At 49.5% G+C, this 26,328-nt stretch overlaps 1 protein-coding gene across 3 annotated transcripts in view; it reads left to right on the top strand.

Moving 5' to 3' along the window:
• The first annotated feature begins 5,563 nt into the window (after positions 1-5,563).
• The window catches only part of KIRREL1 (kirre like nephrin family adhesion molecule 1), a 107,007-nt gene continuing 86,242 nt past the window's right edge, over positions 5,564-26,328 (top strand). For 2 of the 3 annotated variants that reach the window (XM_054447435.2, XM_054447428.2), the window contains exon 1: positions 5,564-5,992. In XM_054447435.2, coding sequence (XP_054303410.1) covers positions 5,941-5,992 — 52 coding nt within the window. In that variant the 5' untranslated portion in view covers positions 5,564-5,940. The remainder of the gene's footprint in view (positions 5,993-26,328) is intronic. The other variant, XM_063650123.1, reaches the window with a different exon arrangement.

Raw genomic sequence — 26,328 nt, 5'->3', positions numbered from 1 at the left:
CTAATAAGAGATAACTGGTTCATTTAGTACAAATTGCCCTCCCCCCAACACTTCCCCTGCCATATTGGAGCTGGAATATGAAGCAATGGAAGGGGAAGGGCTGAAAATGGGTGGTGTGGAATGGATCCCAGTCATTCGCAGGCAATGCTGGCACACGGTAGATGTATACACTGGGAACCTGTCTTTGCCAAGGTCATTCTTTCTAAGCCCCTGCCTCTGAGCAACTTCAACCCATCCAAAACATTTCTCCCTAAATATTGTGGATACTTCTCAGTAGACAGTCCTTTATGGTGGCTAGCCTCTATTCTTTCTCCTTCAATAGCAGCACTGCTTCCTAAGTGTCCTCTGACACCCATGCCCCATCCATGGAGCCTGACTTCCTTCATCTACCATCTTCCCCTTCTGTAGGAGGCCTAAGATGGCCACTTAACCCCACTGCTGTCCAGGGTACCTAGTTTCTGTTGTGTGTCTTACTGGCATCCTCATGTCTTAAAGTATCAGCGATCTGGGCCTCCTTGGAGTATCTTCTTTGCTCTGCACAGATGTCAGAGAGGGTGAACAACTATCATTTCAACTGCTGAGACCCCTGTTCCTTGGCAAGATATCAAGCATAGGTGGCAAAACTGAGATGAGGAAACGCCAGTTCCCAGGCCCAGAATTCTTCTTCACTTTTTTTACAGGGCCAGATACTCTTTGCAGAGAGGCCAGCCTAGCTGGACCCAGGCTCAGGGCCCCCTGGCCACTAAGGAGAGGTCTGGGGTACTTTGACTGATGCTGTCTTTCCTCTTGCCCCACTCTCCCCTCAGAGTGCAGATTAAAGACTTTTTCCACTGCCATATGGCAGTCCCTTGCCCCTGCCCTTTTTCTTGTACATCTCAGAAGCTGGGCATCTTAAGGAAAAGGAGCACAAGTGAAATAAACTGGTATAATAGCAGGAAATCTCAAGGCTGAATATCTGGAAAGGCCTTATGCAGTTACCTGTGCTGTGAGATACAAAAGTGGAGAAGGGATGAAGAGCCCCCTTTGCTGGGAGGACTTTTGAAGAAGGGGTACATCTCTCACTCTCACTGCTCTGGGCTATAGTCTGCAGCAGGGGAAGAGACAAGGTGACCTCTGGTGATCCCTTGCCCTTGGGGACTCAAGGTTTCCTTTAGGGTCAGGATTATTTTCCAAGCTGAGAATAAGGATCTCACCCTTTCTCTCCTCTGTCTCTGGTAAGCAGCAGGGACACAATACTCCACCTCTCTAGGGGGAAAAAGGACAATTTATAGAATTGTTCTGCTGTTCTTAGCCCTCATTGAGACAAAGAATTCATTTCTGTCTCTGAAGGTGGCTTCTCCTGCTGATGGTCATAAATTGCCTTCCTGCTCACTCCCTGACCTCTTGATCTTTTTGCTTTTGTGCTCAAAAAATTATTAATATTTCTCTTAACTCCATATATAACCTTTGGCTGTTTCTCTCCTTTATTCTAGGTGAAGTAGCATCCTTAGGGATTACTTCCTCCGCCTCCGCGCCTGCCTGCTTCTGTCGGGGCAGGGCTCTGTGCATGAGGATGAAGACAAATCCACAGGAGGAAGATTCAAAAGATCTCTGTTTGGGGAAGCTCTAAAACTGAAAAATAATCACAGCTAGCATTTACTGAGCATATGCTGTATGCCTAGTATTGTTCTAAGGGCTGTATGGATATGAACTCAATCCTCACTACTACCCCATAACGTAAGTACTATTATTATCCCTGTTTCCATATTTAAAAAAAACAAGAACTAGAGAGGTTAGCCACATAAAATGTCCAAGGTCACACAGAAAGGAAGGGAAAGAACCTAGATTTGAATCCCTGTCTGGTTTCAGGGCCCATGTGCTTTGCTGTCAACTACTCTGCAAGGTACCTCTCTGATAGGGAGGGGCTTACCCAGCTTTTGCTCTGCCCTCAGGGAGCTCCAGAATGGTGTGACATGCATATTCCTTGCCCCCCAAGAATCCCCAAGTTTGACTGGGGAGGCAGATATCCTGTCCTAGGAAGATATGTCCAGTCTGACGGAAAAGACACAAGCTTTATCTTTGGATCATCTGACTGATACCAGGGACTCAGCCCTAGGATGTCTACAGTTTGATGAGTTATGTTATTAGATTCTAAGAGACTCAGTTAATTCGACTAGACAAAATTGTGAGCCTTAGTGTTAAAGAGACGAGGATGGAGCAAAGTTGGGGCAGCTTAATTGGGGTTGCCCCAGGAGGGAAGGGTGATACAAGATTGGCAATAAGCAGAAGAAATGCTAGCGGAGATAAGAGGGCAGGACACTTGTGTGGTGTGCAGGCTTACTGAAGACAATGTCTGGAAAGCAGGGGTTTGCTTAGTTTAGCAGCTCTCTACCTTGGCTGTCTACTAGAATCACCTGGGGCTATGTCTAAAAATACTGATGCTTGAACTTCACCCAAGAACAATTAATCTTTAGGGACGAGGGCATGGCACTGGTGTTTTTAAAAAGCCCTCAGGGCAGGGCATGGTGGCTCGTACCTGTAACCCCAGCACTTTGCGAGGCTGAGGCGGGTGGATCACCAGAGGTCAGGAGTTCAAGACCAGCTTGGCCAACATGGCGAAATGCTGTCTCTACTAAAAATACAAAAACTACCCAGGCATGGTGGCACACACCTGTAATCCCAGCTACTTGGGAGGCTGTGGCAGGAGAATCACTTGAACCCGGGAGGCGGAGGTTACAGTGAGCTGAGATCGTGCCACGGCACTCCAGCCCAGGTGACAGATCTAAACTCTGTCTCAAAAAATTAAAAAAAATAATAATAAAATTAAAGGCCCTCAGGAGGTGCTATGCACAACTGGTGTTGAGGACCACTAGCTGGGGATGAGGTCTATGGGGTCTTAAGCTCTGAGATCTGGGATGCTGGATGACTTATGTGGAAGAGATTCTAGAGACATGAGTTTGCTATGAACTGAGCTGGTGAGGATTTGGAATTAAAGGAAAGGGGGAGGGAAAAGGAAAGCTAAGGGACCAGAGGAGACAGGCCAGATTGTTGTTTTTGCTAGTAGTGAGCTAGAGAAACTTGGCTCCTCTGTTTCTAGGCTTCTGAGGCAAAATAAAAGGCCCACAAAAATCCAAAAGCTCTGATAACCCAGTCCCTTCTCATAAAAAGAATAGCTATCAAGCCTGATATCAGACGTGGAGATTAGGCAGGAAGCACTGAGCTGAGAATATTCCCTTCCTTCGATTAAAGACTTTTTTTTTTTTAATTAATGCTCTCCTAGGCTGAGTGTGGTGGCTCACACCTGTAATCCCAGTACTTTGGGAGGCTGAGGCAGGCAAATCACTTGAGGTCAGCAGTTCAAGACCAGCCTGGCCAACATGGTGAAACCCCATCTCTACTAAAAATAAAGAAATTAGCCGGGCGTGGTGGCGGGTGCCTGTAATCCCAGCTACTCAAGAGGCTGAGGCAGGAGAATCGCTTGAACCCGGGAGATGGAGGTTGCGGTGAGCCAAGATCACACCACTACACTCCAGCCTGGGTGACAGAGTGCAACTCCATCAAAAAAAAAAAAAGAAAAAAAAAAAAAAGAAAGAAAGAAAAGAAAAGAAAAGAAAACACACACACGCAAAAATAATACTTTCCTAAGTCAGGGTCACCCTCGCCTTCCCCTCCATGCACCATCATGTGGAGTGGAAAGGAGAAAAGCCTGTCTCGCTGACATGTCCAGAGCTCCCTACCTCAGGGTTTTTGCCTTTGCTGCTACCATCTGCCTGCTGCATTCTTCCCTCAGACGCCTGAGCAGCTGAACCCTCAGTTCCTTCAGGTCTGTTCCCAAATGTGGCTTTAGCAGAACAGCTTTCTTTGACTACCTGTAAGAACAGTAATTCCTCCCTCTCCCCCTCTCCCTAATCTTTTATCTTGCTTTAGTTGTCCCCCATAGCATTTACCATAATGTAGTGTATTTCATATTTTTTCTACTGCCTCTGACTTTCCTCCAGAATAGAACATTAAAGGGAAGGACTTTGTCCTTTTTTTTTTTATTGTCTCCCCAAAGCCTAGAATGGTGACTGGAAAATAGCAGTCTGGAGCTGAAGAAATATCTGTGGAATATATGATTAATGAATGAACAAATGAAAAGCCCTATGTGTCTGTGTGTTGGTGTCTTTCTGTGTACGTTTGGGATTGCAGTCCTATTTCTCTGGCCAAGGTATGGCTCTATTCTTAAACTGTGTTTGTCTGTGTTTTGGAACATATGAAGAATTCTCTGGGTCTGTGCATATGGGGCTTCTGCATATGAGCTTGGGTGTTTTCCTGCCTTTCTCTGTCTTCTGGTTGTGTGTGGATGTGTCCGGACCACAGCCTGGTGTTAGAATCTGCGGAGGAAAGAGGAGCTGTGGCCGCCACACATCAACAGAGGGCACCAGAGAGCCACGCACCTACTTTCAGGGGCAGAAATTGAGAAAGCTTGGCGGGGAGTGTTAGAGATCCAGGAGATCCGGGATCTGGGAGGAAAGAAGTGGAGACCTCTTTGGACCAACACATTACTGTAAAATTGTGCAATTCCAGCAACTCCTCTGTCCATTCCCTAGGGTCCGGACCTCTGGCTCCCCGAGCAACTCTGTGAGCAGAAGTATCTGGTCAGGGGTGAGAAGAGGAGCTGGTTGCCAAAATGGGCCCTTAAGAAAGTGGAGATCCCTCCTGAATGCTCTCATGATTCTCAGGAATTCCCTTCCTTCCTAGTTCCTCCATGTCCCTACCCCAAAAGATCTCAAACTCCAGCGTGCTTAGAGATCCTCTGGTGGCTGTCTTCTCCTCTGGCTTGCATTCAGGGAGGTGAGGCCAGGCCGTGGCCCTTCAAAGCCATCCAGTTGGCTACCTTCTCCTTCGGGATGGGTGGAAGGCCAAGATGAACAAAGGAAGGGTCAACTGTGCCTCTTCCAGGCCGCTAAGTCCTCCAACGCCTAGCCGTGCTGAACCTTGACGGGGTGAAGCCAAGGCAGGGCCTCAAGGCAGGTCCAAGAGGCAGCTCCCATTCTCCAGTTCTGGGTTTTGTAGGTGGGGAGAGGCATGTATGCCCCTCGCCTATCCAAGCATTCATTAGTCAATTGAGAATTCTTAATTTGGGGAATCTAGGGGCTAGACTTTGGGTGTGGAATTTAAAAAGAAAGGTCTTTATGTTTATTTAACTCCCTGCCCCCCACCCCACTCCTAGACACACACACGGAAACACACACACACACACACACACACACACCCCCCATCACATCCTCTGAGCTGATGTCCCTCAGCCCATGTTCCTCCTCCACTGCTTAGTTCCATAGCCCGCGACCAAGATTGCGTCTATAAATGGGAGGGGGTGAGGTGGCCAGGGGTCCTGTCGTGCCTGCCCCAGAACCCACGACGGTCACATTTTTCATCCCCTTTTGCCTTTGCCCTCAATTCCTTTCTCTCTTTGCTCTCCTTCCATCTCAGTTCCAGCGAGGGGTGTGTGTGTGCGCGCGCGTTGTGGGGGCAAGGGGAGGGCTCGTGGAGGGAGGCGCCGTCGGAGGGAGTGTAGACGTCAGGCGGAGGGAGGGAGGGAGGCAGGCAGGCAGGGAGGGAGGCAGGCAGGCAGGCAGGGAGGCAGGGAGGGAGAGAGGGAAGGAAGAGAAGGGGAGAGAAAGGGGGAGCAAAGACCGAAAGAGACCCAGAGAGACACAGCTTGAGAGGAGAAATAATTAAAGGGGGAGGGCGACAAGGACGAGAAAAAGGACTGGGAGGAAAGAGAGAGAAAGAGAATCGGAGGGCAGGGAAGTGAGTTTGTGCGCGTGAGTGTGCGCGCGCGCGCGTGTGTGTGTGCAGGGGCGGGCGCCGGCGGGCGGGGGGCGGGCTCCCGGGCTCCCCTCCTCCCCAGCCCGCTCCTCTGGCTCGCTCGCCAACTCCTGGCCCCAGCCGCGGGCGGGCGCACGGCGGGCGGACAGCATGCTGAGCCTCCTCGTCTGGATCCTCACTCTCTCCGATACTTTCTCCCAAGGTAAGGGCCCCCAGCCCGCCCCCGGACGCTCGGCTTCCCCCCGGGGCCGGGGCACTGCTCCCCCGGTGGGAGAGTGCTGGGGTGCCCCGCGGCCCGCGGCCAGTCCCCGGGTCCGGACGCCACGAGGCGGGGGCTCGGTCCGGGCGCAGAGCCCTGGGGGAGGGGGCGCGGAGTAACGGGGGGCTGGGGAGAATGAGTTTGCCGTTGATTTGCCCAAGTTATTTCCTCTGGCTGCGCGGGAGAACCGAGCAATGGGGCCGCGAGGGCTGGAGGTCCGAGTAAAACGGGGAACCGAACGCTTTCTCTTGGGCTTCTGGCAGCCCTACCGACCCTCGCCCTCTGAGGCCGGGGTTCCGGACACCTGAGTTCAGCCTAAGGGCAAGGCTGGGAAGAGGGTGGGATTTCGGGCGAGGGGGTGAGCTTAAAGCTGGGTCCCACCTCCCGAAGATGTTGCTAAGGGGATCCCCCTACTCCAGCCCAGCCCCTTGGGGGTCTGAGTCTGAATCACGGCTCCAGACTGCCTGGGGCTGCCCCCTCTAGAGGAAGGGAGGGGTGTCTCGGGGCCTCTAGTGGGGATTTGGAACCCCTGTCCACGGAGGCTCTGGGTGGAGAGTGGAGTTCCAAATACAGCTTCAGGCCCGCTTGATACAGAGGGGGGAACTCACGGGGGCGGGGGCAGAGGCGGTGGGGGGAGGGGGCTGACACTCTACTTGGGCTCAGGAAAGTGTTGCTGTCTGGGGCTTATTTGGAACTGGCAGGGGAGAGGCTGGGAGGTGAGGGAGGTGGTTGAGAGAGATGAGGATGTCAGTGTATCCTGGGCAGGTCTGGGGTTGGGGGAGGGAAGAGGGCTGAGGGAACCAAGGGTCCAGACTGCAGCAGGGACTGGGGTCTGTGGGAGTTGGTTCTTGCCTCCCAGTTCTGACTCTAAAGAAGACTGAATCCTGCTGAACTCCTTCCCTCCCCAAAAATGGAGCTGACACACAGAAATTGACACACAAACACCGTAAAACACTCACAGACACTGAGACAGACTACTCACCTACTGAGAGAGAGACATCCCCACAAACATCCCCCACACTGAGACAGACACATATACACAAAGACACTGAGACATCTGAGGAAGACAGATTCCTCCCCCAGATCGGCACACACTCACGCATTCATCCACCCGAACGTTACAACTATACACAGTACATGTATGCAGGCGTTTACAAGGACAGGACACACGCTCTCACAGAAACCAACCCTCTAGCAAACAAAGAAACTTGAACAGACATTCATATGGGCAGACACCTATGGAGATGTACAGACTGCAGATGGAGGAGGTGGTCTCTTTTAGGGGGTGTCTGGGAATGGATCTGGGTAGAACAGCCTCAGGCATTATTGCCCTGCTTTCTGTTCCCTTCCTGCGTTTGTAGGTGGGGTGTTATGCTGGACCTTTCCTCTCCTTGTCAGGTCTCTTCCCAGTTCCGAAGGCAAAGCCTGGCTGAGTTGGTGGGGGCAGGTCTTGATTCATTTCTCCCCACAGGGCACCCATGCCAGCCCCCCAGCACACACTATGATATGGGAAGGGCACACATCTGTGGTGTGAGCCAAGAGTGGGAGGTGGTGCTAGGGGAAAGGAGGAGGCCTGGCCCTGGGGTTGGCAGGCCAGGCCAGCCACTTGGCAGAAAGTTGGGAAGATGACTTAAGTTCTGACTTTGTTCAGCCAGGCTGTTGGTGTCGGGGAGGAAGGGGGTGGACCATGCTGGTGGTGGAGGGGGCCCCTGGGTCAGTATTGGTCTATGTTGGGGGCAAGCTTATGTCTGCCCCTTTCTTACAGCCCTTACATGTCAGCAACATGGATACAAATGAGTGTTAAGGAACAAAAGCAGCAGTTAGCAAACAGGAGAGACATGTGGATTGAATTGGGGACAGAAAGAAGTGTGTGTTGTGTGCCTTTCTCTCTTTGGAAAGGAGCGAGTGGCTAGGGAATGCTGAGCTTCCACTTCTCTGCTCCAACAGGGGTGAAAGCAGGACCTGGTGAAGTATCTGGGGTTGGGGGAGAGGATACCAGAGAAAAGAAAGGGAGATACTAGACAGGAGGGGAGGGGAAATCACTAGTGAGTGTTGGGGGAAGCTTGGCAAGGGACTGGGGAGGAGGCAGAGAGGGAAGGAGTAGGGGTCTGGGTAGACTGGGACACACGTTGGGGTGGAGAGCTTGGCAGGACCCCCTTTCCTTAGCCTCCATCCTCAGAAAGGAGCTCTAGGTCAGGGACTGGGGCAGTGAGAGAGGAAACGGAGGGGGGCGCTACAAGAGGGAGGAGGGATGATGGTGGGGGAATAGGGATGGGGGAGTAAGTGTCAGCAGGAAGCTATAGAATTGAGGGGAGCAGAGAGGAGAGGGGAAGGGGAGATTCAGCCTAGGCTGAGAAATAAAAATCGCATTTTAAAGAATTTCAATGGGCTTCATCAATCTTCATTTTTCACTAAATAATTTTCTGTATCTTATCTAAATGAAAACCATTATCCTTCCCCCCGTTTCCATCATGCGCCGGCTCCACAGACTGATTGCGCCGAAAATTGAAATATTTATTCATTTTCTGGGAGATTTTCTCGCTCCCTAGTCTCGGGGAGGAGAAATTGAAAAAGAAAGATTATAGCTAATCAGAGCAATGTGGGATGACAGGCCGGCTCGGGGCGGGAGCTGCCTCCAGCGGGGGGATGGATGTGGGGGCAGGAGAAAAATAAGCCCATCCAGCCCCCAGAGCTCCCCCTGGCATTCCTGCCACAGCTTTTGAGGGGAGTAAAGGGTAAAGGGAGGAGGCCCGAGGGCCTCCTAAATTCCCAGGATTCAACTCCCTGAATACAGCTGAATCCTGGCAGAGAACAGCAGGTCTGGAGAGTAGCTGGACTCTGCCCTCTCGGTGCTACACATAGACACATATACACACTTTAGATGTCCCACTTCTGCCCAGAGCAGGGCACTGAGGTTGGGGAAGAGTCAGGGGAGACATGGCAGAAACCAGGACACTGGGTTCCTCTCCTTGACCTTGACTGGACTCCACTTTCTGCCTTCTACTCACTTAGACCCAAAGGGAGGGTGTGAACCGAGTACTCAGTGCCTCAGCCCTGGGCCCCAGAGCACCTGGTCAGGAGTGGGAGGAGGAGGCATCCAGGCCTTCTCGCCTCTGCTCCTTCCCACAGCTGAGTGGTTGGTTGTTCTGGCTCTGCCTTTGGTGCTCCAGTGAGATGGGAGGAGGAAGCCCCACCTCTGGCCCCCTTACTCCTCTAGGACCTCTTTACATCCTTGCAGGGACTAAGTCTTAATTTCTTTTATCCTATAGTTTCTGGCACAGTGCTAAGCATGTGGTAAGTGCCCCTTAAATATCTGATCAATTGATTGATTTGATGAGTGCGCTGCAGTGCTGGAAAGAGGCAGCATTCAATGGCGATTAAATCAGACTCGCATCCAGCTCCCACCTCCACCATTTGGTAGTCATAAGCTTGAACAAGTCATGTACCTTCTCTGTGCCTCAGCATGCTCTTCCAGAAGTGAGGAAAGAAGTAATACCTCATAGGGTTGTGGTGGCACTTGAATATGTTAATCCATGTAACATACATGGAATAGTGTCTGGCACAGCGAGAAGTGCTCAGTAAATGCTTACTATCTTGACTTTGAGGTGAGACATAGACAGGCAGTCGAGTTGTCTGCGCTTCCTTTTCTTCTCCTCATGATTCTTTGTGTTGTGTGTGTGTGTGTGTGTGTGTATGTGTGTGTGTTTTCTAGCTCCAGCTCCCCAGATTCTTGGTCCTGGGCTTCAGTAAGCGCCTTCTTTGTATCTCTCGTGGAAAGAACTATGTTGTGGCAGACCCAGAAGGGGAAACTGACCCCCTCCTTGGAGACCTCAGAAAAGATCTGGGGAAGGGATTTGAGGAGAGAGAGCAAACGTGGAAGAGGTTGGCACTTGAGTGAGAAGGAACCAGAGCTCTTGTGTGAAATGAGGAGGGACACTAGCCCCGAGGTGGCAGCATTTCAGAGTCTGAAAATAATATGGATCCTTTATTGAGCCCTGTGTTAACTACTTCTTATGCATTATCTAATTTAATCTATGCTACAGCCCTCTGAGATTGGCTGTGTAAATTATCCCCATTTCATGGATGAGACACTGAGATTTATTTATTTATTTTTTTAGATAGGGTCTTGCTCTGCCGCCCAGGCTAGGGTGCAGTGGTGTGATTATGGCTCACTGCAACCTCCTCCTAGTCTCAAGCCATTCTCCTACCTCAGCCTCCTAAGTAGCTATGACCACACACACCTGGCTAATTTTTTTTTTTCTTTTGGAGAGATGGGTCTTGCTAGGTTGCACAAGCTAGTCTCAAACTCCAAGGTTCAAGTGCTCCTTACACCTCGGCCTCCCAAAGTGCTGGGATTATAGGTGTGAGCCACTGTACCTGGCCAAGAAACTGAGGTTTAGATACATTAAGTATCTTATTGGTAGTTGTAGGAACCAGCTGATCCCACAGCCTGCACCCTTCTCCTTTGCCAGATCCTACATGCCAGCAGAGACTGATGCTGGGCTGGGACAGGGATTTTCCTGGTCCATAGCAGAATGAGAACTAGGAAGAAAAGGGAGTGAGTATTTCATAAAGGTAAACTCATTCAAATTTAAAAAACAATCCTTTATTCTGAGATTCTGTCCTACATTTTTTGGTGTTAAATTGTTTTTCTTTGATGATATGATAAATCTAGTAAATGACTTTTTTCAAGGACTTGGCAAATAAAAAGGTTTTTTCTAATATTAAACACAGCCTTACAGGTCCATGAACTACAAATTTGGGAATTACTCTTGTTTCTTGCAAGGCTGACTCCTGGAGAGGCCCAGAGCCATACAGAGGCAAAAGAAGCACTGAGAAGGGGTCTAGGGGATAATCCTGAGACCAGGATCTCCCCAAGTGTCAGCTTCCAAATTTGTCTGGTCCCTAGTAGTCTGGTAGGATTGGAGGCTAAGGTCTTAGATGGCTTGTTCTAACCCGCCTGGGGAGGCTTTCAACCCTCCTTCTTAGCCTGTGCGCTGGGGAACTGCCTGGCCTAGGGTGGTGAAAAGTGATTGTAGGAGGTGAACTCCATACCAAAGCATCAAAATTACCTTTTATTGAATTCCTACAGTGTGCTTTTCAGGTTAATGTTACTCCCATTTTATAGTTAAAGAAACCACAGTTGAGAGTTTAAGTAACTTGCTTAAGGGCATACCTGAGGTGTTAGATCCCAGATTCAACCCCTCTTTTGTCTCCCTACTAAGCACCATGAGTGCCCTTCAACCTGGCTAGAAGAGCCACACCCTGCCTCTCTTAGAGTTAAAGCAGCTGTGGAAGGACAGGAGGGAAGCCTAGGCCTTTTTCCTCTCCTGGTGCCTCACTCAGCTCAGCCCCCTTCCCTTGTTCTCAGCCCAGAAATTCCAAGGCCACATCTATCTCCCTGCCTTGCTTTGATGATCATTTGTGAAGCAAAACTTAGATGTCAGGATACATATTTTAATCAGTGGGGCTGGGACCAGTAAATAATGCCCCTTGTCAGAAGGAGGTTTGGAAAGCCTCAATCCTTTTCCTCCCACATTTAGAGTCTTTTATCTTTGTACCTGTAAGGTGCTTGGCAATTTTAGCAACTTTTTACATGTACCATTTGATAGAGAGATACACTCATCCTATGATGTAGGCAGGATAGTTGTTTCTCCATTTAATAGATGAGAAAACAGAGACCTAGAGAAGTTAAATAAATTGCAAAGGGGTGGCAGTTGGTATGGAGGGAAGGGATGGGGACAAATTCCTTAATCTCCCCAATTTCTGGGAGATGTTTCCATCTGAGGCTAGAGACATTTCTCTTCATATGTCCAGAAATGGGAAAGCTATGCCCCTTCCCGACCTACCAGTTCCTGTCTGGTTTCTTCCCAGGGCCTCCGGACCAGTTTACTTGGCAATCTCCTGGAGGGTTCTTTGACTTGGAAAAGGATGGGGGTGTGGGGATGGGTTGTCAGCAGTAGAGGAGAAAGAGGCTGTCATGTCCTTGATCCTCAAATGTGAAACCAGGGAGGAGGAAGAGGCAATTTCAGAAATCAGGAAAGATAGTGGGCTCTCTCAGAGTGAGGGAGAAAGCCGTTCATTTTTGTGAAGGGCAGTTTTGTATTTTACATGTATTAGTGACTAATTCAATACTGACAATAATTGTTGAAGTTAGGTGTTATCCCCATTTTACAGACAGACAAACAGGGATCCAAAGAAGTTAAGCAGATTGTCCAAGATGATCCAGCTAGTAAGTGACAGAGCCAGAACTAGAACCCAAGCAGGGAAGTTGGGGTGGGGGCTGAGGATAATTCCTAGAAGGAAGACTGCACACCTACCTATTCTGCATTACTGCTGCATGCAAGCGTGTGGACGCAATTTCACTGCATGCATATGCATATGTATTCACACATGCCTTCATAGTGCAGCTATACGTGCACCCCCTTCTTATCCCCATCCCCATACACATCTGGACAGATATCTCTCATCTTTACCCAAGCCCTTTCAGTCACCAGAGCACTAGTGTGCAACAGTAGTACATTTTTGTGAGTCATTTTTCTTCTAGCCATAGCAGCCCTCCTGTGTCTTTAAAGGTACTACTTTTTGCCTTGCCTTGCATGCTCTGCATCCTCTCTGATAGATGCACAAACTGTGAGGTTATGAAAGTTGAGAAAGAAGCTTGGGGTTCCTCATTCTGTAACACTGGTCCCTCTCCATTCTGTAGCTCCAGCTCTCATACCTTCCCACGTCTGATTGTCAGACAATGCGAACCTAATTAAGTTCTTGGAGCATCCAGGATAAAAGCTGCTCTAGCTCCCAGACACCACTGAAGTATGACACTTTTCTTTCTTCTTTCTATCCCACTTACTCTCCCTCTATCAGCTGACTCCAAGCTCCCAGCTTGTCCTTCCCTCCATGTTTAATTTATTCAGCCACTTTTATTAACCTCTGTTGTCGCCAGGGGCTGCAGTCCTCATCCCTCTCTGCCCTCCTTGAGCCCATTTAACAAAATAGGCATCGTATTGAAATAAATGAGCCTTGCAGCCAGTCAACCTCCTCAGGATTAAGGGTCTTAAATCCAGGGGTAGAAATCTCCAGAACTCTCTAGCAAATTCCATTAGTTTCCCAGGAGAGAATGCTGCCGCTTCATTCCTTTTGCAGTCTGGCTCTGGAAGGCGATGGGAGACTCACCCAGAATGCTGTGGGTCTTGGGTTTTGAGGCAGGGAAGGGATAACAGGAACCCGAGTGTCTGGAGGTGTACTCTGTGCCCAGCAGGTTTATCCCAGGAAGCTGTCCCATCCTAGGCCCGCTTCAGAATCGACTAGGCCGTTGGATGCCTTTTCTCTCTGCCCCTTCTTTCCTTCTGAGGCAGTCTGAGGAATATATCCTCACTGAAAGATGTGTGGAAAGAGGAAGGACTTTTGTTCCTTCATTCAGCGGAAGAGAATTGTGTGCTTACTGTGTGCTGGGCTCCAGTGTTGCAAAGTGAATAATGTACTAGATCTCTGCCCTTGAAGGTCTCACTTTGTGATTTCAGTGCAAATTACTTAATCTCAGTAGGCCTCAGTTTTCTTTCACCAAATCGGGAGAATTATTTTTTTAATCATCAACTGTACATTATTATATGCAAAACATACTGGTAGGCATTATGTGGACCAAAAAATATGACAGCAGGTGGTCCTTCCCTTTTAAGAAACTAAGGTATACATACATGAAGACTGCTAGTGGTGCAAGGTGTGGTCATTGGTGCCGTAATAGCAGTGTGCAGGTCAGAGCTGGAGAGTCCAGAGAAGGGAGTTTGCTGTGGGCTGAAGTGACCAGGAAGGGCTCCGTGGAGGAAGTGGGGCCCAAGGATGGACAGGACATGGATGTGGCAGGAAGAGGGAGAGCCTTACCAGATGGGCCAGACTTCCTGAACCAAGATGTTGCTGCTGGGATGTGTGGCGGACACTGAGGCCGGTTGGACTGAGGATTTGGGTTGGTTTGGGAGAAATAGATGAGATGATCCAGAACGGTAGAATGGGGACAGACTAGAGGAGGCTTGGAAAAGCCAGGCGAAAGGCTTCTTACAAAGACTCCCCTGTAAGAACTAGGGAGCCATGGATTTCTGTTTTTTAAGCAGACAAAGGGTGTGTTAAAAACAGGTATAATCCCCATCTCATTTCTCACCAAAGCCTCCGCTCCTCTTAAACACCTCTTCTACTGGAGATGCTATGGAAATTTGTAACCCCTCCAATTAAAAACATGAAAAAAACAGATAACCAAGGTTTGGCCAGGCAGAAGTGAGCAGAAAACCTTAGAGAAATACCAGCTCTGCCTTGGGAAGTCTCAGATCTGTGACTTGAGCCAGAGAGACTTTGGAAGGATGAGGAAATCTTTTCCTCTGAGAATCCTTCAGTATAAGATAAAGATGCCTGGAGGCAGAGTTCAACGGCAATAACTGCGAGGAGAGCTCTGCAGCCTGACTCTGAGGCCAGGCTCTTTGTTACCTGTGCCCCCCAAGCTTGGGCCATGGCTACACTACCCAGAGTCAAGGGGAGCCATCTGGTTCCATCAGAGGGCCCATCTGGGTTTAGTCCCTTCAGGGTCAATTCTGGGCCATTTCCACTGGTCTGTGGCCTTAGATACATGTGCATTTAGGGGCTGAGCCTAAAGATTCTTAAAACCTCTGCTAGGAAGTGAGCTCTGGTTTTTCAAATGGAGTCCTTTGAAGAGGGTCCCACCAGGGGGGGTGAGAGCATGTGTTCAACTTACCAGCATTGTTTTTTTAAATGGCTGTGCTTGGCCTAGGCCTGGGAATGAAAAGGTAGGTAAGATTTAGTCCCTGTTCTTGAGGCACTCTCAGTATGGTGTGGGAGATGGATGTATAAACACATATTGACAATTTTATAAGATAAAGGTTGTGAGAGAGGTATGTGAAAAATGCTGAAGCCTAACTGTCCAGTGAGGGGGAGCGGAGCAGGGAGCAGGGGCGGGGAGGGGGCCACAGATGTGAGGCTCAGGGGCTGCGGGGCCTCTGGAATGCGGTGCCACGAGATATCCAAGCTCTGGACAATCCCCGATTGTACCCCCTGCTCCGGATGGAAGGAGCTGAGGAATCCGAAGGAGTGAACCCTGGTCCCTCCCAAGGATTATGATTTCCAGGAACAAAGGCAGTTTATATAAAGCACACTTCCCCCAAATCGAATCTCCCAACCTCTTGTGTCCAGTTCCGTACTCTCCACCCCCCATTCCCACCCAACAGAGCTGATTTCTAAATTAACTTTGTCCTTGTAATCAGCTTAGCTGAGTTTTTTTTATTATTATTATTTTTCCTCCTCCTTCCTGAATTCTCCCAGGAACAGCCCGGGGCCCTGCTCGCTCCATTACCCAGCATTGTCAAGCCATGAGGTGCTTTTAACTGCTTCTTCCCATTCGATTCGCTTAACTGGGAGGTTATTAAAAGGAAAGGAGCAGAGATGGGCAGGCAGGGCAGAGGAAGAGAGAACATAGTAGAGAGAGAAGGCATTTCAAAGGAGCAGAAACCCAAGGCTAGGCAGGCTGGCAGAATGAAGCCTCTGAGAGAAGTTGAAGTTTTCATCTCGACTCCCGAGTCATCCAGAAAGACATTTCATCGAGACAGTGGGACTCCTGGGTTTTAATCCAAAACCTTGAGGAATTGACTTGCTCCTCTTTGTCTCAATCCTCCCCACCACTCCCCACTCTCCCTGGAAATCTACCAGCTTGACACCGTGGGATGCGATGGGGGACTCCCAGAGGTCCCACACTCTGCCTGATGCCCGACCCTCCCACACACACACTTGTGGCTGGCTGTGCTGCCAGCACCAGAACCCTCCAGCATTCACCCCCGGGGCAGCTACATTGTGGTTGATGTTGGATCCCAGACTGACCTGCCCATCACACAGCACACATCTGGGAAGTCTCCCTTCACCAGGCAGTGGGCGAAGTGAGAATGCAAACTCATTTTAATGTCAGTTTGAGCCAAATATAATTAGAAAGGAAAATCTCTGACTTCGCAAAAAGAAAAAAAAAATCTAATGCATTTCAAAGCCAAGTTAAAATAACTTCTGGATTATCTGCACCGCTGCCACTCTCCATTTATGCAGAAAATCGAGAGGGGGCCTGTAAAGTCTGTGCCTGAGGGATTTAGTTTGTGCACATTGCCTTCGGTTTCATGCCAGGGTCATGTTTTAAGACTGGCCTTTTTCAACACAACCCGGTTCCTGGAATTGGGAAGCACCTAGAGTGACCTCCTCACCAGGGGGCCTGTGGCAGAGTCAGCCTCTTTCTCAGAGGGGCTGCTTCTGTGTGATCATGACCAAGTCACTTACTTGGAGCCTGAGTTTTCCCATCTATAAAATGCAAATGATTACGTCTATCTTCTAGGGTTGTTGTGAGGATTGAATGAGAGAATCTATATTAAGGAACAGTATCTGGAATACAATAAGTACTCAATAAATTATGGTTGTTATTAGTATTGCACAGTCCTTGCTTTTTACAGTTCAGTCCAAGGCAGATCTTGAAAAAACAGACAATAGAAATGAGAGATGAACAAAGAATAGGCCAAATACAGATCAGACTGTTAACTGGGCCAAGGAGGCTGACCAGTGATGTAGGTAATCCTTGAGCTCTGTTCTCTAGGGTTCAGTGCAGTGGGAGCTTTGGGAGGCAGCACAGTGTAATGGAAAGCACTCTGGTTTGGAATTATGTCTGTGTCTTGGATCTGGAAACTGAATGCTGTTTTGCCCTTTGCGAGTCTCAGTTTCCTTAACTGTAAAACAGAGTGATAGCACCCACTTTCCTCTTTTGTAAGTCCTGGAAAAGCACTCTCAGGATGGTGTACAGTAAGCTTAACCATCATTTTAAACCCTGTCTTTTAGCCAGGCACGGTGGCTCACACCTGTAATCCCAGCACTTTGGGAGGTCCAGGTGGGCGCATCACTTTACATCAGGTGTTTGAGACCAGCCTGGCCAACATGGTGAAACCCCGTCTCTACCAAAAATATAAAAATTAGCCAGGCATGGTGCTGTGCGCCTGTAGTCCCAGCTACTCTGGAGGCTGAGGTGGGAGGATCACTTGAACCCAGGAGGCGGAGGTTGCAGTGAGTGGTGATGGTGCCACTGCACTCCAGCCTGGGCCACAGAGCAAGACTCTGTCTCAAAAATAAATAAATAAATTTTAAAAACCCCTTTCTTTCCAGGTTTCAACCCAGTATGTTAGAACAATGATTCTCAAACTTTAACATGCTTATAAAACATCTGGGGATCTTGTTAAAATGCAGATTCTGACTCACAAAGTCTGGGGTCAGATGGAAGTTCTGTATTTGCACCAAGCTCTCGGGTGATGCTGATGCTGCTTGTCCTAGGACCACACCCTGAGGTGTTAGGGGATGCTTTCCTTGGGGAAATAGATCTTCAACGTTCTAATGAGAATCGAAAGAAAATAGAATTCATTTAACTGAATTCACTTTTCAGCCAGCTTAGTTGTATAACAGCCCTGATGGATCATTGATTTGGGAGCATTGATATGTTTGTTTTCAGGAAGCAGCTGGTGGGACAAGAGAGTGCACAGAGCTTGCCAGCACAGCCCATCCTTAGCCCCAAGATTGTCTTATCTAAGCCCCTCCCTGCCACCTCACTAGCTCCATGCCACCCGACCCCACCGTGCCAAGTCTTCACTCAGGCTGCCAGCTGTGGAGTTGAAAAGCAACCTGCTGGTGTGCTGGTGGAAACTCATCCATATCGGAGCCAGTCATTTCCACCTTTTTTTTTTAATGAGAAAAGTCCTCATAATTCATCTCTCAATGGGAGATGTGGGGGAAAGCATTTTGACAGAGCTTCTGGTCTGGGCCTTGACCCTGTTGGCTTTGGCTTAAAAACTGGGTCATGAGCAAGTTGCGTGATTTGGGAAGGAAGGTAGGTCATAGACTTAATTGGGTGCATGATTTGGGGGAGCAGTGGGGAACTGTCTCTGGGCAGGTCAGCATCTCACACTCACATAGACCTCATAATTGTTCAACCCACATGATGAGCAAACTCACTCTCTCCCTCCCTTCTCCACTTGCAGAACCCCAGGCTGTAGAGGGAGATCCACAGGCCAGAGAAGAGAGACTCCCTGCCTTCAGGGTTCCCCTGGTTCTGTGAGAGAAGCCTGGTCCTTATACGTAGGGAATCCTGTCCACTGGGGGAAACAGGAACTCCCATTAATTTTCCTTCACCTGCTCTTCTCCCCCAGAAAATCAACACACATTTAGCTATCTGCAAGTGTGAATGAGAACACAGGCAAAGTACGGATGGGGTGAGATCAATAGATTGGGCTTCTTGGAACACAGAACCTGCGGTGAGAAATGAAAGTGGAGTGATGATTCCTTAAGAACCTCAAAATGGACTCTCAAAATGTCTCTCTTTAGGCTGGACTAATTTGAACCAACCCAGAGACATCAATGTTTGTCCTTTTTCTGAAGAGAAAGGAATTCATTAGTACTCTCTGCTCACTCACTTTCATTTCAAATACTCCCTGGGAAGCAGGAAGTTCTTCTTTGTGTCTAACCTGAACCTTCCCTGCTCCTGCATGGAAATTGTCTAATTAGGTATTGTAACTGAACACGTCTCCAGTCTAATCTATGTCTGGATAAATAACATTTTCCACAACAGGTTTATTTTCTCATGCTTCAAGGCAAAGCTCCTTGTAATAGAGGTCATAGGCGAGACTGCCTCCTGGGCCCCACGTGAGCCCAAGAAGTTTATCTTGTTAGGGGTCAGATTTGCTTTCCAGCAAACCACCAAGGCTGTCCTCCTACAGTATCCCCAGCCAGGACCAGGAGAACGGTGTTCACAAGAACCTGGCTGAGTCACTGTGCCCTTACCTGTCTAGTGTCCCCTTCTCAGCCGCTCAGAGCAGCTGGGGGCTGGAGGACTCTGGTGTCCTTCCCATCATTTCTAGCTGATGGCCTGAGGGACCCTCCTCCTCTCTCCACAGGAGCCAGGCTGAGAGCAGTGCTGGCATCTGCTGCTGAAGCCAGCATGTAGGAAAGTGGGCACGGGGGTGATGGTAGAGGTGGGCCTGCCTCACAGCCAGGGCCAGTTTTAGCTTAGGAACAGGAATGTTTTCCTCTTGGAATCACTCAGAGGTGTCCTTGCCCTGCTTTGCCAGGGTGGATCCCAAGAGATAGCAATGTAAGCAGAGAGAGGAGGGGATGGGGTCTGTGGGATGGAGTGCCTGCCTTTGGGGATCTCCTAGTCTGATGAAGGAGTGTGGGCATTTTCCTGGGATACTGAACCATATAAGTGCAAACTCAACTGTAAACTTGAACTTGAGGCAGGAGACTTGGTTTCTGTTACCAGCTAGCTAACTATAATGGGGGGACATGGGTTCCCATCTTCCCCAGTGTATAAACACCTATAAAGATCATTTAAATAAGGGAAGATTTTGGACCCTGTTGTGCATCTGCACAGCAGAGGATAGAAAGAGACACTGGAGCTGGGTCATCAGCGAGGGAAGTTTCCTCAGAAGGGGTGGAGGGAAGGGAACCTGGCCCAGGTGGAAGGAGGACACCAGGTGGAGCCCATGAGAGAAGTGAAGACAATTCTTATAGGGGGGCTTATAGAAAGGGGTGGGGGTGGGGCCAGAAGGAGGTCGCCCAGCGAGGTCTATGTGGGCTGGAGGGTCTGGAGGCTGAGAGCTGCGGTATGGCTTTGTCAAATGTGGTCCCTGCAGCATTCACACTGGCCAGGTGACATGCTTTCCACACACACAGGCAGAGCCCCCCGACACCTCAGGAGAGGATTGGGGTGGAATGTAAGTCCTCTGAAGAAGAAGAGCTCATGTGTCTGGGGGGAGAGTGCAGCATGGGCAGCCTGTCCTGGAGTTAAACTGGGCTTCAGCTTGGAGCCTGCCTGTGGGCAGCCTGGGTTTGCTTGAGGGTAGCGCACACTTCAAGGGTAGGAGGGTAGGACAACCATGGCCCGCAGTCCTGGAAGCACAGCCGGCCCTGCGGCTGGCCATCCACCAGCAGCCCCTGTGCCCTGGCTTCTCTCTGTCCCCCAGCCAGATGCTCCCCGCTCCTGCTGTCCTTCCCTGTCTGTTGGTCTGTCACTCGGCAGGAGTGAAGTGCGCCCTGCTCCTGAAGCATTTGGAGCTTGATAATTTGTGGATTATAGCTAACTCTCGATAAAGATTCCCCTAATTGCTTGGCTCACCTCAGTTTCTATCATCAAAGCAAAGCCGGGAGGCCCCCCTCTCGCCCTCCTTTTCTTTTTATTATCTCTTAATTAATCATTCTGGCTTTCACACTTAGCAGATAATTACAGTCTCCTGGGCACGCAGCTCATTTTCATAACCTCCTGCTCCAAGCCGGCAGCTAGGGGGGTGGGGAGGAAGAGGGAGAGAAGGGGAGAGTGGGAAGAGACATGTTGGAGGAAGGGGGGGCGGCGCAGTGAGAAGAAAGGGACACTTGGGATGGTAAGGCAGCCTGGGAGCCAGGACCCCTGGGCTGCCCAGCAGGCCCCAGGGGTCTCTGCCAGAAGGCAGGAGGCTGTGCCCCCTGAGGAGGCCTCACCTGGTCCACAATGCTGGCTGCTGGCACAAGCTTTATCCCCTGAGCTCCCCTGGCCTGCCCTAGGGGTACAGCAGGCGATGTGTATAGGTTGGTGGCCAGAAAGCTTAGTGAAGAGCAGGAGATAGTCCCCAGTGAGGTTCAGTCAACCGTGCGCTGGGAAGTCAAGAATCGCTGTGATAGGGAAAGGAAGGGCAGGGCCACCATCACAACAAGACCTGGACCCTGGCCTGGGAACTTTTCTGTTTGGGGGGAGCAGGACACCTCTCCTGAGGCTTGAGCCCCTGGAAATGACCAGGGAACGATCACTCAGTAGTAGGATCAGACGAAGAGGGAAAGGGCTCACCTTTACTCAGCACCATGTGGGAGCTGCGCCAAGTGTTTCACAGTGTGCTCATCATGCCCATTTTAGAGATGAAGAAAACCGTGGCTCAGAGAGAGCCAGTCATTTGTTCGAGTCACAACAAATTAAATCCAGGTCTGTCTGGTTAGTTGTAAAGGTCATGTTCGTACCACCCAATGGCCCTGTCTCCATGGGGTCAGAGCACAGGACAGGATGTGATGGAAAAAGGGAGGGAGGGGACACCATTCCTGCTGGCCCCTCCCCTCTGGACCCAGCAGATGGTCAGCTCTGCTGTCACCTCGGGGCTTTCCTTGGGCTTTCATCCCAGAGATAAACAGAAAGGACACCCGTCCAGATGATGAATCGAGAAGCCCAAGAGACAGAAACCTTTGCCTGTGAGTTGGACACACAGTTGGACCAGGGGACCCTAATCTCTAGTGTGTCTCGTGTCTGTCCCTCGTTCCTGTTCCTCAGCAGTTCTTTGTGGCCCGAGCTTCTTCAGGTCCCCGAGAAGCGGATGGGGGACATGGAAAAGTCCTTCTTTCCCTGGACATATTGAATTTTCTTTCACGACCCTAGTCCAGTGTGCCTGGTTTTTAGAATTAAATGAGTTGGATCCTACTTCTTTGCCATTAACTAGCAGTGAGACCCTGGAATATAAATTTTGAGTCTCAATTTCTTCATTGGTAAATGGGAATCTTGAAAAGACTGGTGACAGTATATGCAAAACAGAGCCTCTGACCCATGATAGGTGCTTAACAAATGGTGGCTGTTGTTAGCTACCATTATTATTACCACCATACATGAAAGCACCTGGCTTAGCAGACAGCATATAAAGCAAGTTAGTTTCTTAAAAAGTTTGTGAGGGAGGGAGGGTCCTTTTGTTCTACTTCCTCGAAAAAGGAGGGAAGGCACACAATTTCTACCTTGTGCTGCTTCTAGGGTGTGCTATTGAGAAAAGTCATGGCAGCCTGTGCTGATATAATTCTTCTTTCCACAAATAAATTGCCTGTTCAAGCTGGGGCTGGCTCTGGCTGAAAGCTCATTGGCACCCAGCTCCAAGCAAGGCTGATCTTGCCTCTGCCGCCTGCCAGACCTCAGATTGCCCACCTCAAGCCTGAGTGCCAAAGGGTTAAACATATCAAGTTAAACATAAAAGGGTTAAACATATCACATGGCTTGCAACTTCTGACTCAGCTTCTGGTTTCCTGGGCATTACAATAGGAACATCTATATTCAGGAGGCAGTATGGAAAGAGCACTGGATTGCAGGTCTAGATGTGGATTTTAGCCCCATTTGTGCCTCTACTGGAGAGACCTTACTCAGTGACCTGGGCCTGTTTTCTTATCATAAAATGAGAAGGTTAATTTCCAAGATTCTTTCTGGCTGCACAGTTTTCCAACTCCTTCCCATCCAGTGAGAGTTCATGAAAAGGACTGGCTCTTCCCAAATGAGGCCCTGGATCTCTCTGATTTGGTTTGTGAGCCAAGGCCAGAGGCACTGATTTTAGAGGGCCAGAGCAGGGGTACCCCAGGAGCAGCGTTTGCTCAGGAACCAGGGTGGAAGCAAACATTTCATGCATCTTCAGATCTGGTCTGAACTTGGGGTAAGGAGAGCAGGAGTCCCCACCACACACACACACACACACACCACACACAGTCCTGAGAATGTCACACACATGCATACACACACACACACACACACACACACACACAGTCCTGAGAATGTCCCAGCCTGCCCTGGAAGGTGGGGACCTGGACCAAGGGAGTGGGTGCTTGTGTATGCATGTTGATAAGAGTTTCTCCCTGAAGAAACATGCTCTGGCTTTGCCCTGAACTTTAGCTTTGGTCTATGAAAAGGTTTTGCAGAATCTTGTGGGAACATAAACATTTGGCAGATTTCTTTCCCTGAAAGCTATTTCTTCTCTTTTTCTGGGAACTTTTGCCAGCAAGATCAAGGGCCCTCCACCCTTCTCTCCTCCCTCCCCTTTGCCTGAGACACCCAACCCCCTTTCTCCTCCTCTCCAAAATGAAAACAAAGTTAACTGGTGTGTACTGGGAATCATTTCAGAGCAAACTGGGCCAGAAGAAAGGAGTAAAGCAAACAGATAGCTCTCCCAAGAGGAGAAATTATAAGAAGGGAAGGGAGGAGAGAGAGAGAGAAAATAAGCCAATGGCATCAGTGGTGAAAAGTGAATTCCAGACATTTAAAATTCTTTTGGTTTTAATCATCTCAGAGGCTGACCAGAGCTGAGCTGTGGGGGCAGGGAAAAAATGAAAACCAGGGCCCTCTACTTGGAGCGGGCTGGAATCTCAGACTGTCTGCAAAGACCGACAGCCTTCCTATGCAAGCTGCTCACTCTTCTCAGCCCAGGCCCTCATGACCTCCCGTGTCTGACTGCAGATGGTTTACTGCCTCCAGAGAGTCCATCCTGACTAACCCTCTCTTTTTATCTCACTTTACACTCGGTTTTCAAGCACTGACCTTTCAGTTTTCCAACCGGATTGCAAGTTCCCCAAGGCCCTGGATTATGTTTTGTTAAAAGCAAAACTAACAAACGACAAACCAAAGCCTCTTTCATAATTATCCCTTGGTCCCCTGCGTGAGGGTTGGACCCTCAGAGAAGCCCCAAGGCCTCTTCCTGATCTGTAAAATGGGCTGAAGAGCTGAGCCCAGCCTTGAAGAGACTCCAGAAGGAACCGGGAGCTGAGAGGAGCCTGGCGGCTGCTGCCTCCTCTGTGCTGTGCTCTATTGGGCACTTCAGGATTCTCTCAAGGCTGCCCTATGGGAGGGGTTGGAGGCATTTTGCTGAGGCCTAGGGGAAGCAGAGGGTCTTATTGTCCCCTTTCTCAGGGGTAGGGCTGGTTGGCAGTGGGTGAAGCTCCTGGACACAGGTGGCTGGGAGATGGGATGGGGGATTCCAGGCTCTTTCCTTCCCTGGGCCACGGTGGGTTTTAAGGTGAAGGAGGGAACCAGGAAATCTTGCCAGCTGTGGAGAGGTGATTGGTGGGAGGCCCAGAGGGCAGCAGTGGGGGAAGGAGCCTGGAGGAGAAGCAGGAGGCCAGGCAGTGGCCACGAGGACGTAGTCACACGCAGAAGCCTCCTTTCCCTGGACTGGGTCCCCCCTGTGCTCAGCATCTTTCTTCTTTCTGAGCTCCCTCCCCCAGCTCTTCCCCCCTCAATGTTGAGCTCACAGTTTCTTTCTCCATCTGGAGGCAGCTCTCTTCATTCTCATGACCACCAGCTGTTTCTCCCACTTTCCCCCTCCCACTTTCCCTCAAACTTTGATTCCTGGGCCTTTGGACTTAGGTCTGTTTTTCATAGTGTATCTCCCACCTCCTGCATCCCTTCCCCAATAAGATTAAAAAATGTAGAGCTTGAGGGTAGATTAGAGTTGACCTTAGAATGGGAGTCAGGTGACCTGGATTTTAATCTCAACTCGTCTTATTGGACTGCTTTCTCTTGGGCAAGACATGTGCTTTTTTGGGGCCTCGGTTTATTCAGTAGTAAAATGAGGAGCTCCGTAAATGATGCCTGAGGCCTCAAAGGTGCTTTTCACCTTCTGGAAAAAAGAGCAAGATCTGGAGTTCAGACTGCTCAGATTCAAGGACCTGTCACCTCCTACCCGTGTGACCTTGTGCAAGTCACTTCACCTCTTTGTAGGAGAACAGTGGCATCTGCTTCATGGAGTGACTATAAAGACTGCATTAAATAACCTGCATAGAATGTGTGGCTTGGTACCTGAGACGCTGTAAGCCAGTGGTATAAGTTAGCTCTTACTGTTAAATCCTAACCTTTTTTTGGTGTGGTGTAATAAAAAGAGTCCTGGATTTGTAATCAGGGACCTGAGTTCACATTCCATCTTCCTTTCCAATTGTCTGTGTGACCTTGTGCAAGTCTGTTTCCCTAACACTTTATAACATGGAATTCATAAGTCCTGTTTTGCCCCTCACTGGGAGTTGTGAATATAAGTTAACGTAAAGTCTATAGGGGCAAGGGCCTTCTTTGTCTCAGCCTCCCATTACCCACCTAGTGCATGAGCACTCAGGAAATGGGAGATAAATGATAATTAGTGTAAGATACTAATCTGTGAACAAAACAACTGAGGCCCAGAATGGGGAAATGACTTGCTTAAGCTGGACACAGGTAACCTTTTGTTGTGGGGGCTGTCCTGTACATTGGAGGATGTTTAGCTGCATTCCTGGCCTCTACCTACTGGAAGCCAGTAGCACCCCAGTCTCCAGGTGTGACAATTTAAAATGTCTTCAGACATTTCCGGATGTCACCTGGGAAGTAAAATTGCCCCAAGTGAGAACCACTGAGCTAACCAGGGGAAAAGCTAGAACTGGAAATGAAGTCTTCTGACTCCCCTTCCATAGCTTTTTCTAAAATGCCACACTGTTGTCCATTTCTCCCTTTATCCTATACCCCATAAAATTAAGAGATACAGGTTTATGTTGTTGAGGATGAAGTAAAGTATTTTGTCCTCTAGCCCATTTCAGAGATAATTAATTTCCACATAAGCCACGACTGACCTGTCTGTCCTGGGTTAGAGCTAAGGAATGAGGCAGGTGGCAAAGAGAGTCACTTGGGCAGTCCACTAAGCAGAGTGGACGGAGGACCTGACTTCCCCTAGAAGCATGTCATGTTTGTGATGAGGATTGCTGGACGATCTACCACATCTCCACCCCAAGCAGATAAAAGCAGACTGCTTGTGATGCCAGACAGAACTGTTTTGGGTTTCAGGTGCCTACGGCTCCCTGTTTCTTCTCAGCTTGCATACCCCACCCCATACCCCACAGTAGCTCTGAGAGGACTTAGGGCATCTTAGAGTACAGTTTGAAAATTACAGATTTATTCCAACCCTTGAATGTTACAAATGAAAACCAAGACTCAGAGGGTAAGTGACTCGCTGCCCCACAGCAGTGACCAGAGCTGCAAGTGCCACCTTAGTCCCCTGCCCTTGCTCCGCAACCAAGGTGTGAGTACACCTCCCGCTGACTAGAAAACTGCCACTTCAGCTAGGCTGTCTCCACAGACCTCCCTGCCTCCCCTACCATTCCCCACTGCACAGACGAAAAAGTCCTCTCTGGGGTGGGGGTGGGGGTGGTGACTTAAGGAGCTTACTGTCCATTAATTGTTGGAGGAAGGTGGTGGTCCCTGGAGGATTTTAGGTGACACCGCTCCTGGGACTGTCAGCAGATCCCCCACCTTCCCCAGAGATGCCCTTGTTTTTCAACCTCTGCCCCCATCCCTCCTAAGGGGCCTATTCTTGCTGTCATGGCAACCAGGGGATTAGGACCAGCTTGGAAGCCCAAAGATATGGGAGAGGGCTTAGTAGGAAGGCAGGTGGAAGGAGGAAATGAGAGAATGAGGTGATGATAAAAAAACAGAGCTA

The sequence above is a fragment of the Pongo pygmaeus genome, chromosome 1, assembly GCF_028885625.2.
Source record: "Pongo pygmaeus isolate AG05252 chromosome 1, NHGRI_mPonPyg2-v2.0_pri, whole genome shotgun sequence".
Classification (NCBI taxonomy): Eukaryota; Metazoa; Chordata; class Mammalia; order Primates; family Hominidae; genus Pongo; species Pongo pygmaeus.
This window is presented reverse-complemented; position numbering and strand designations above follow the sequence as displayed.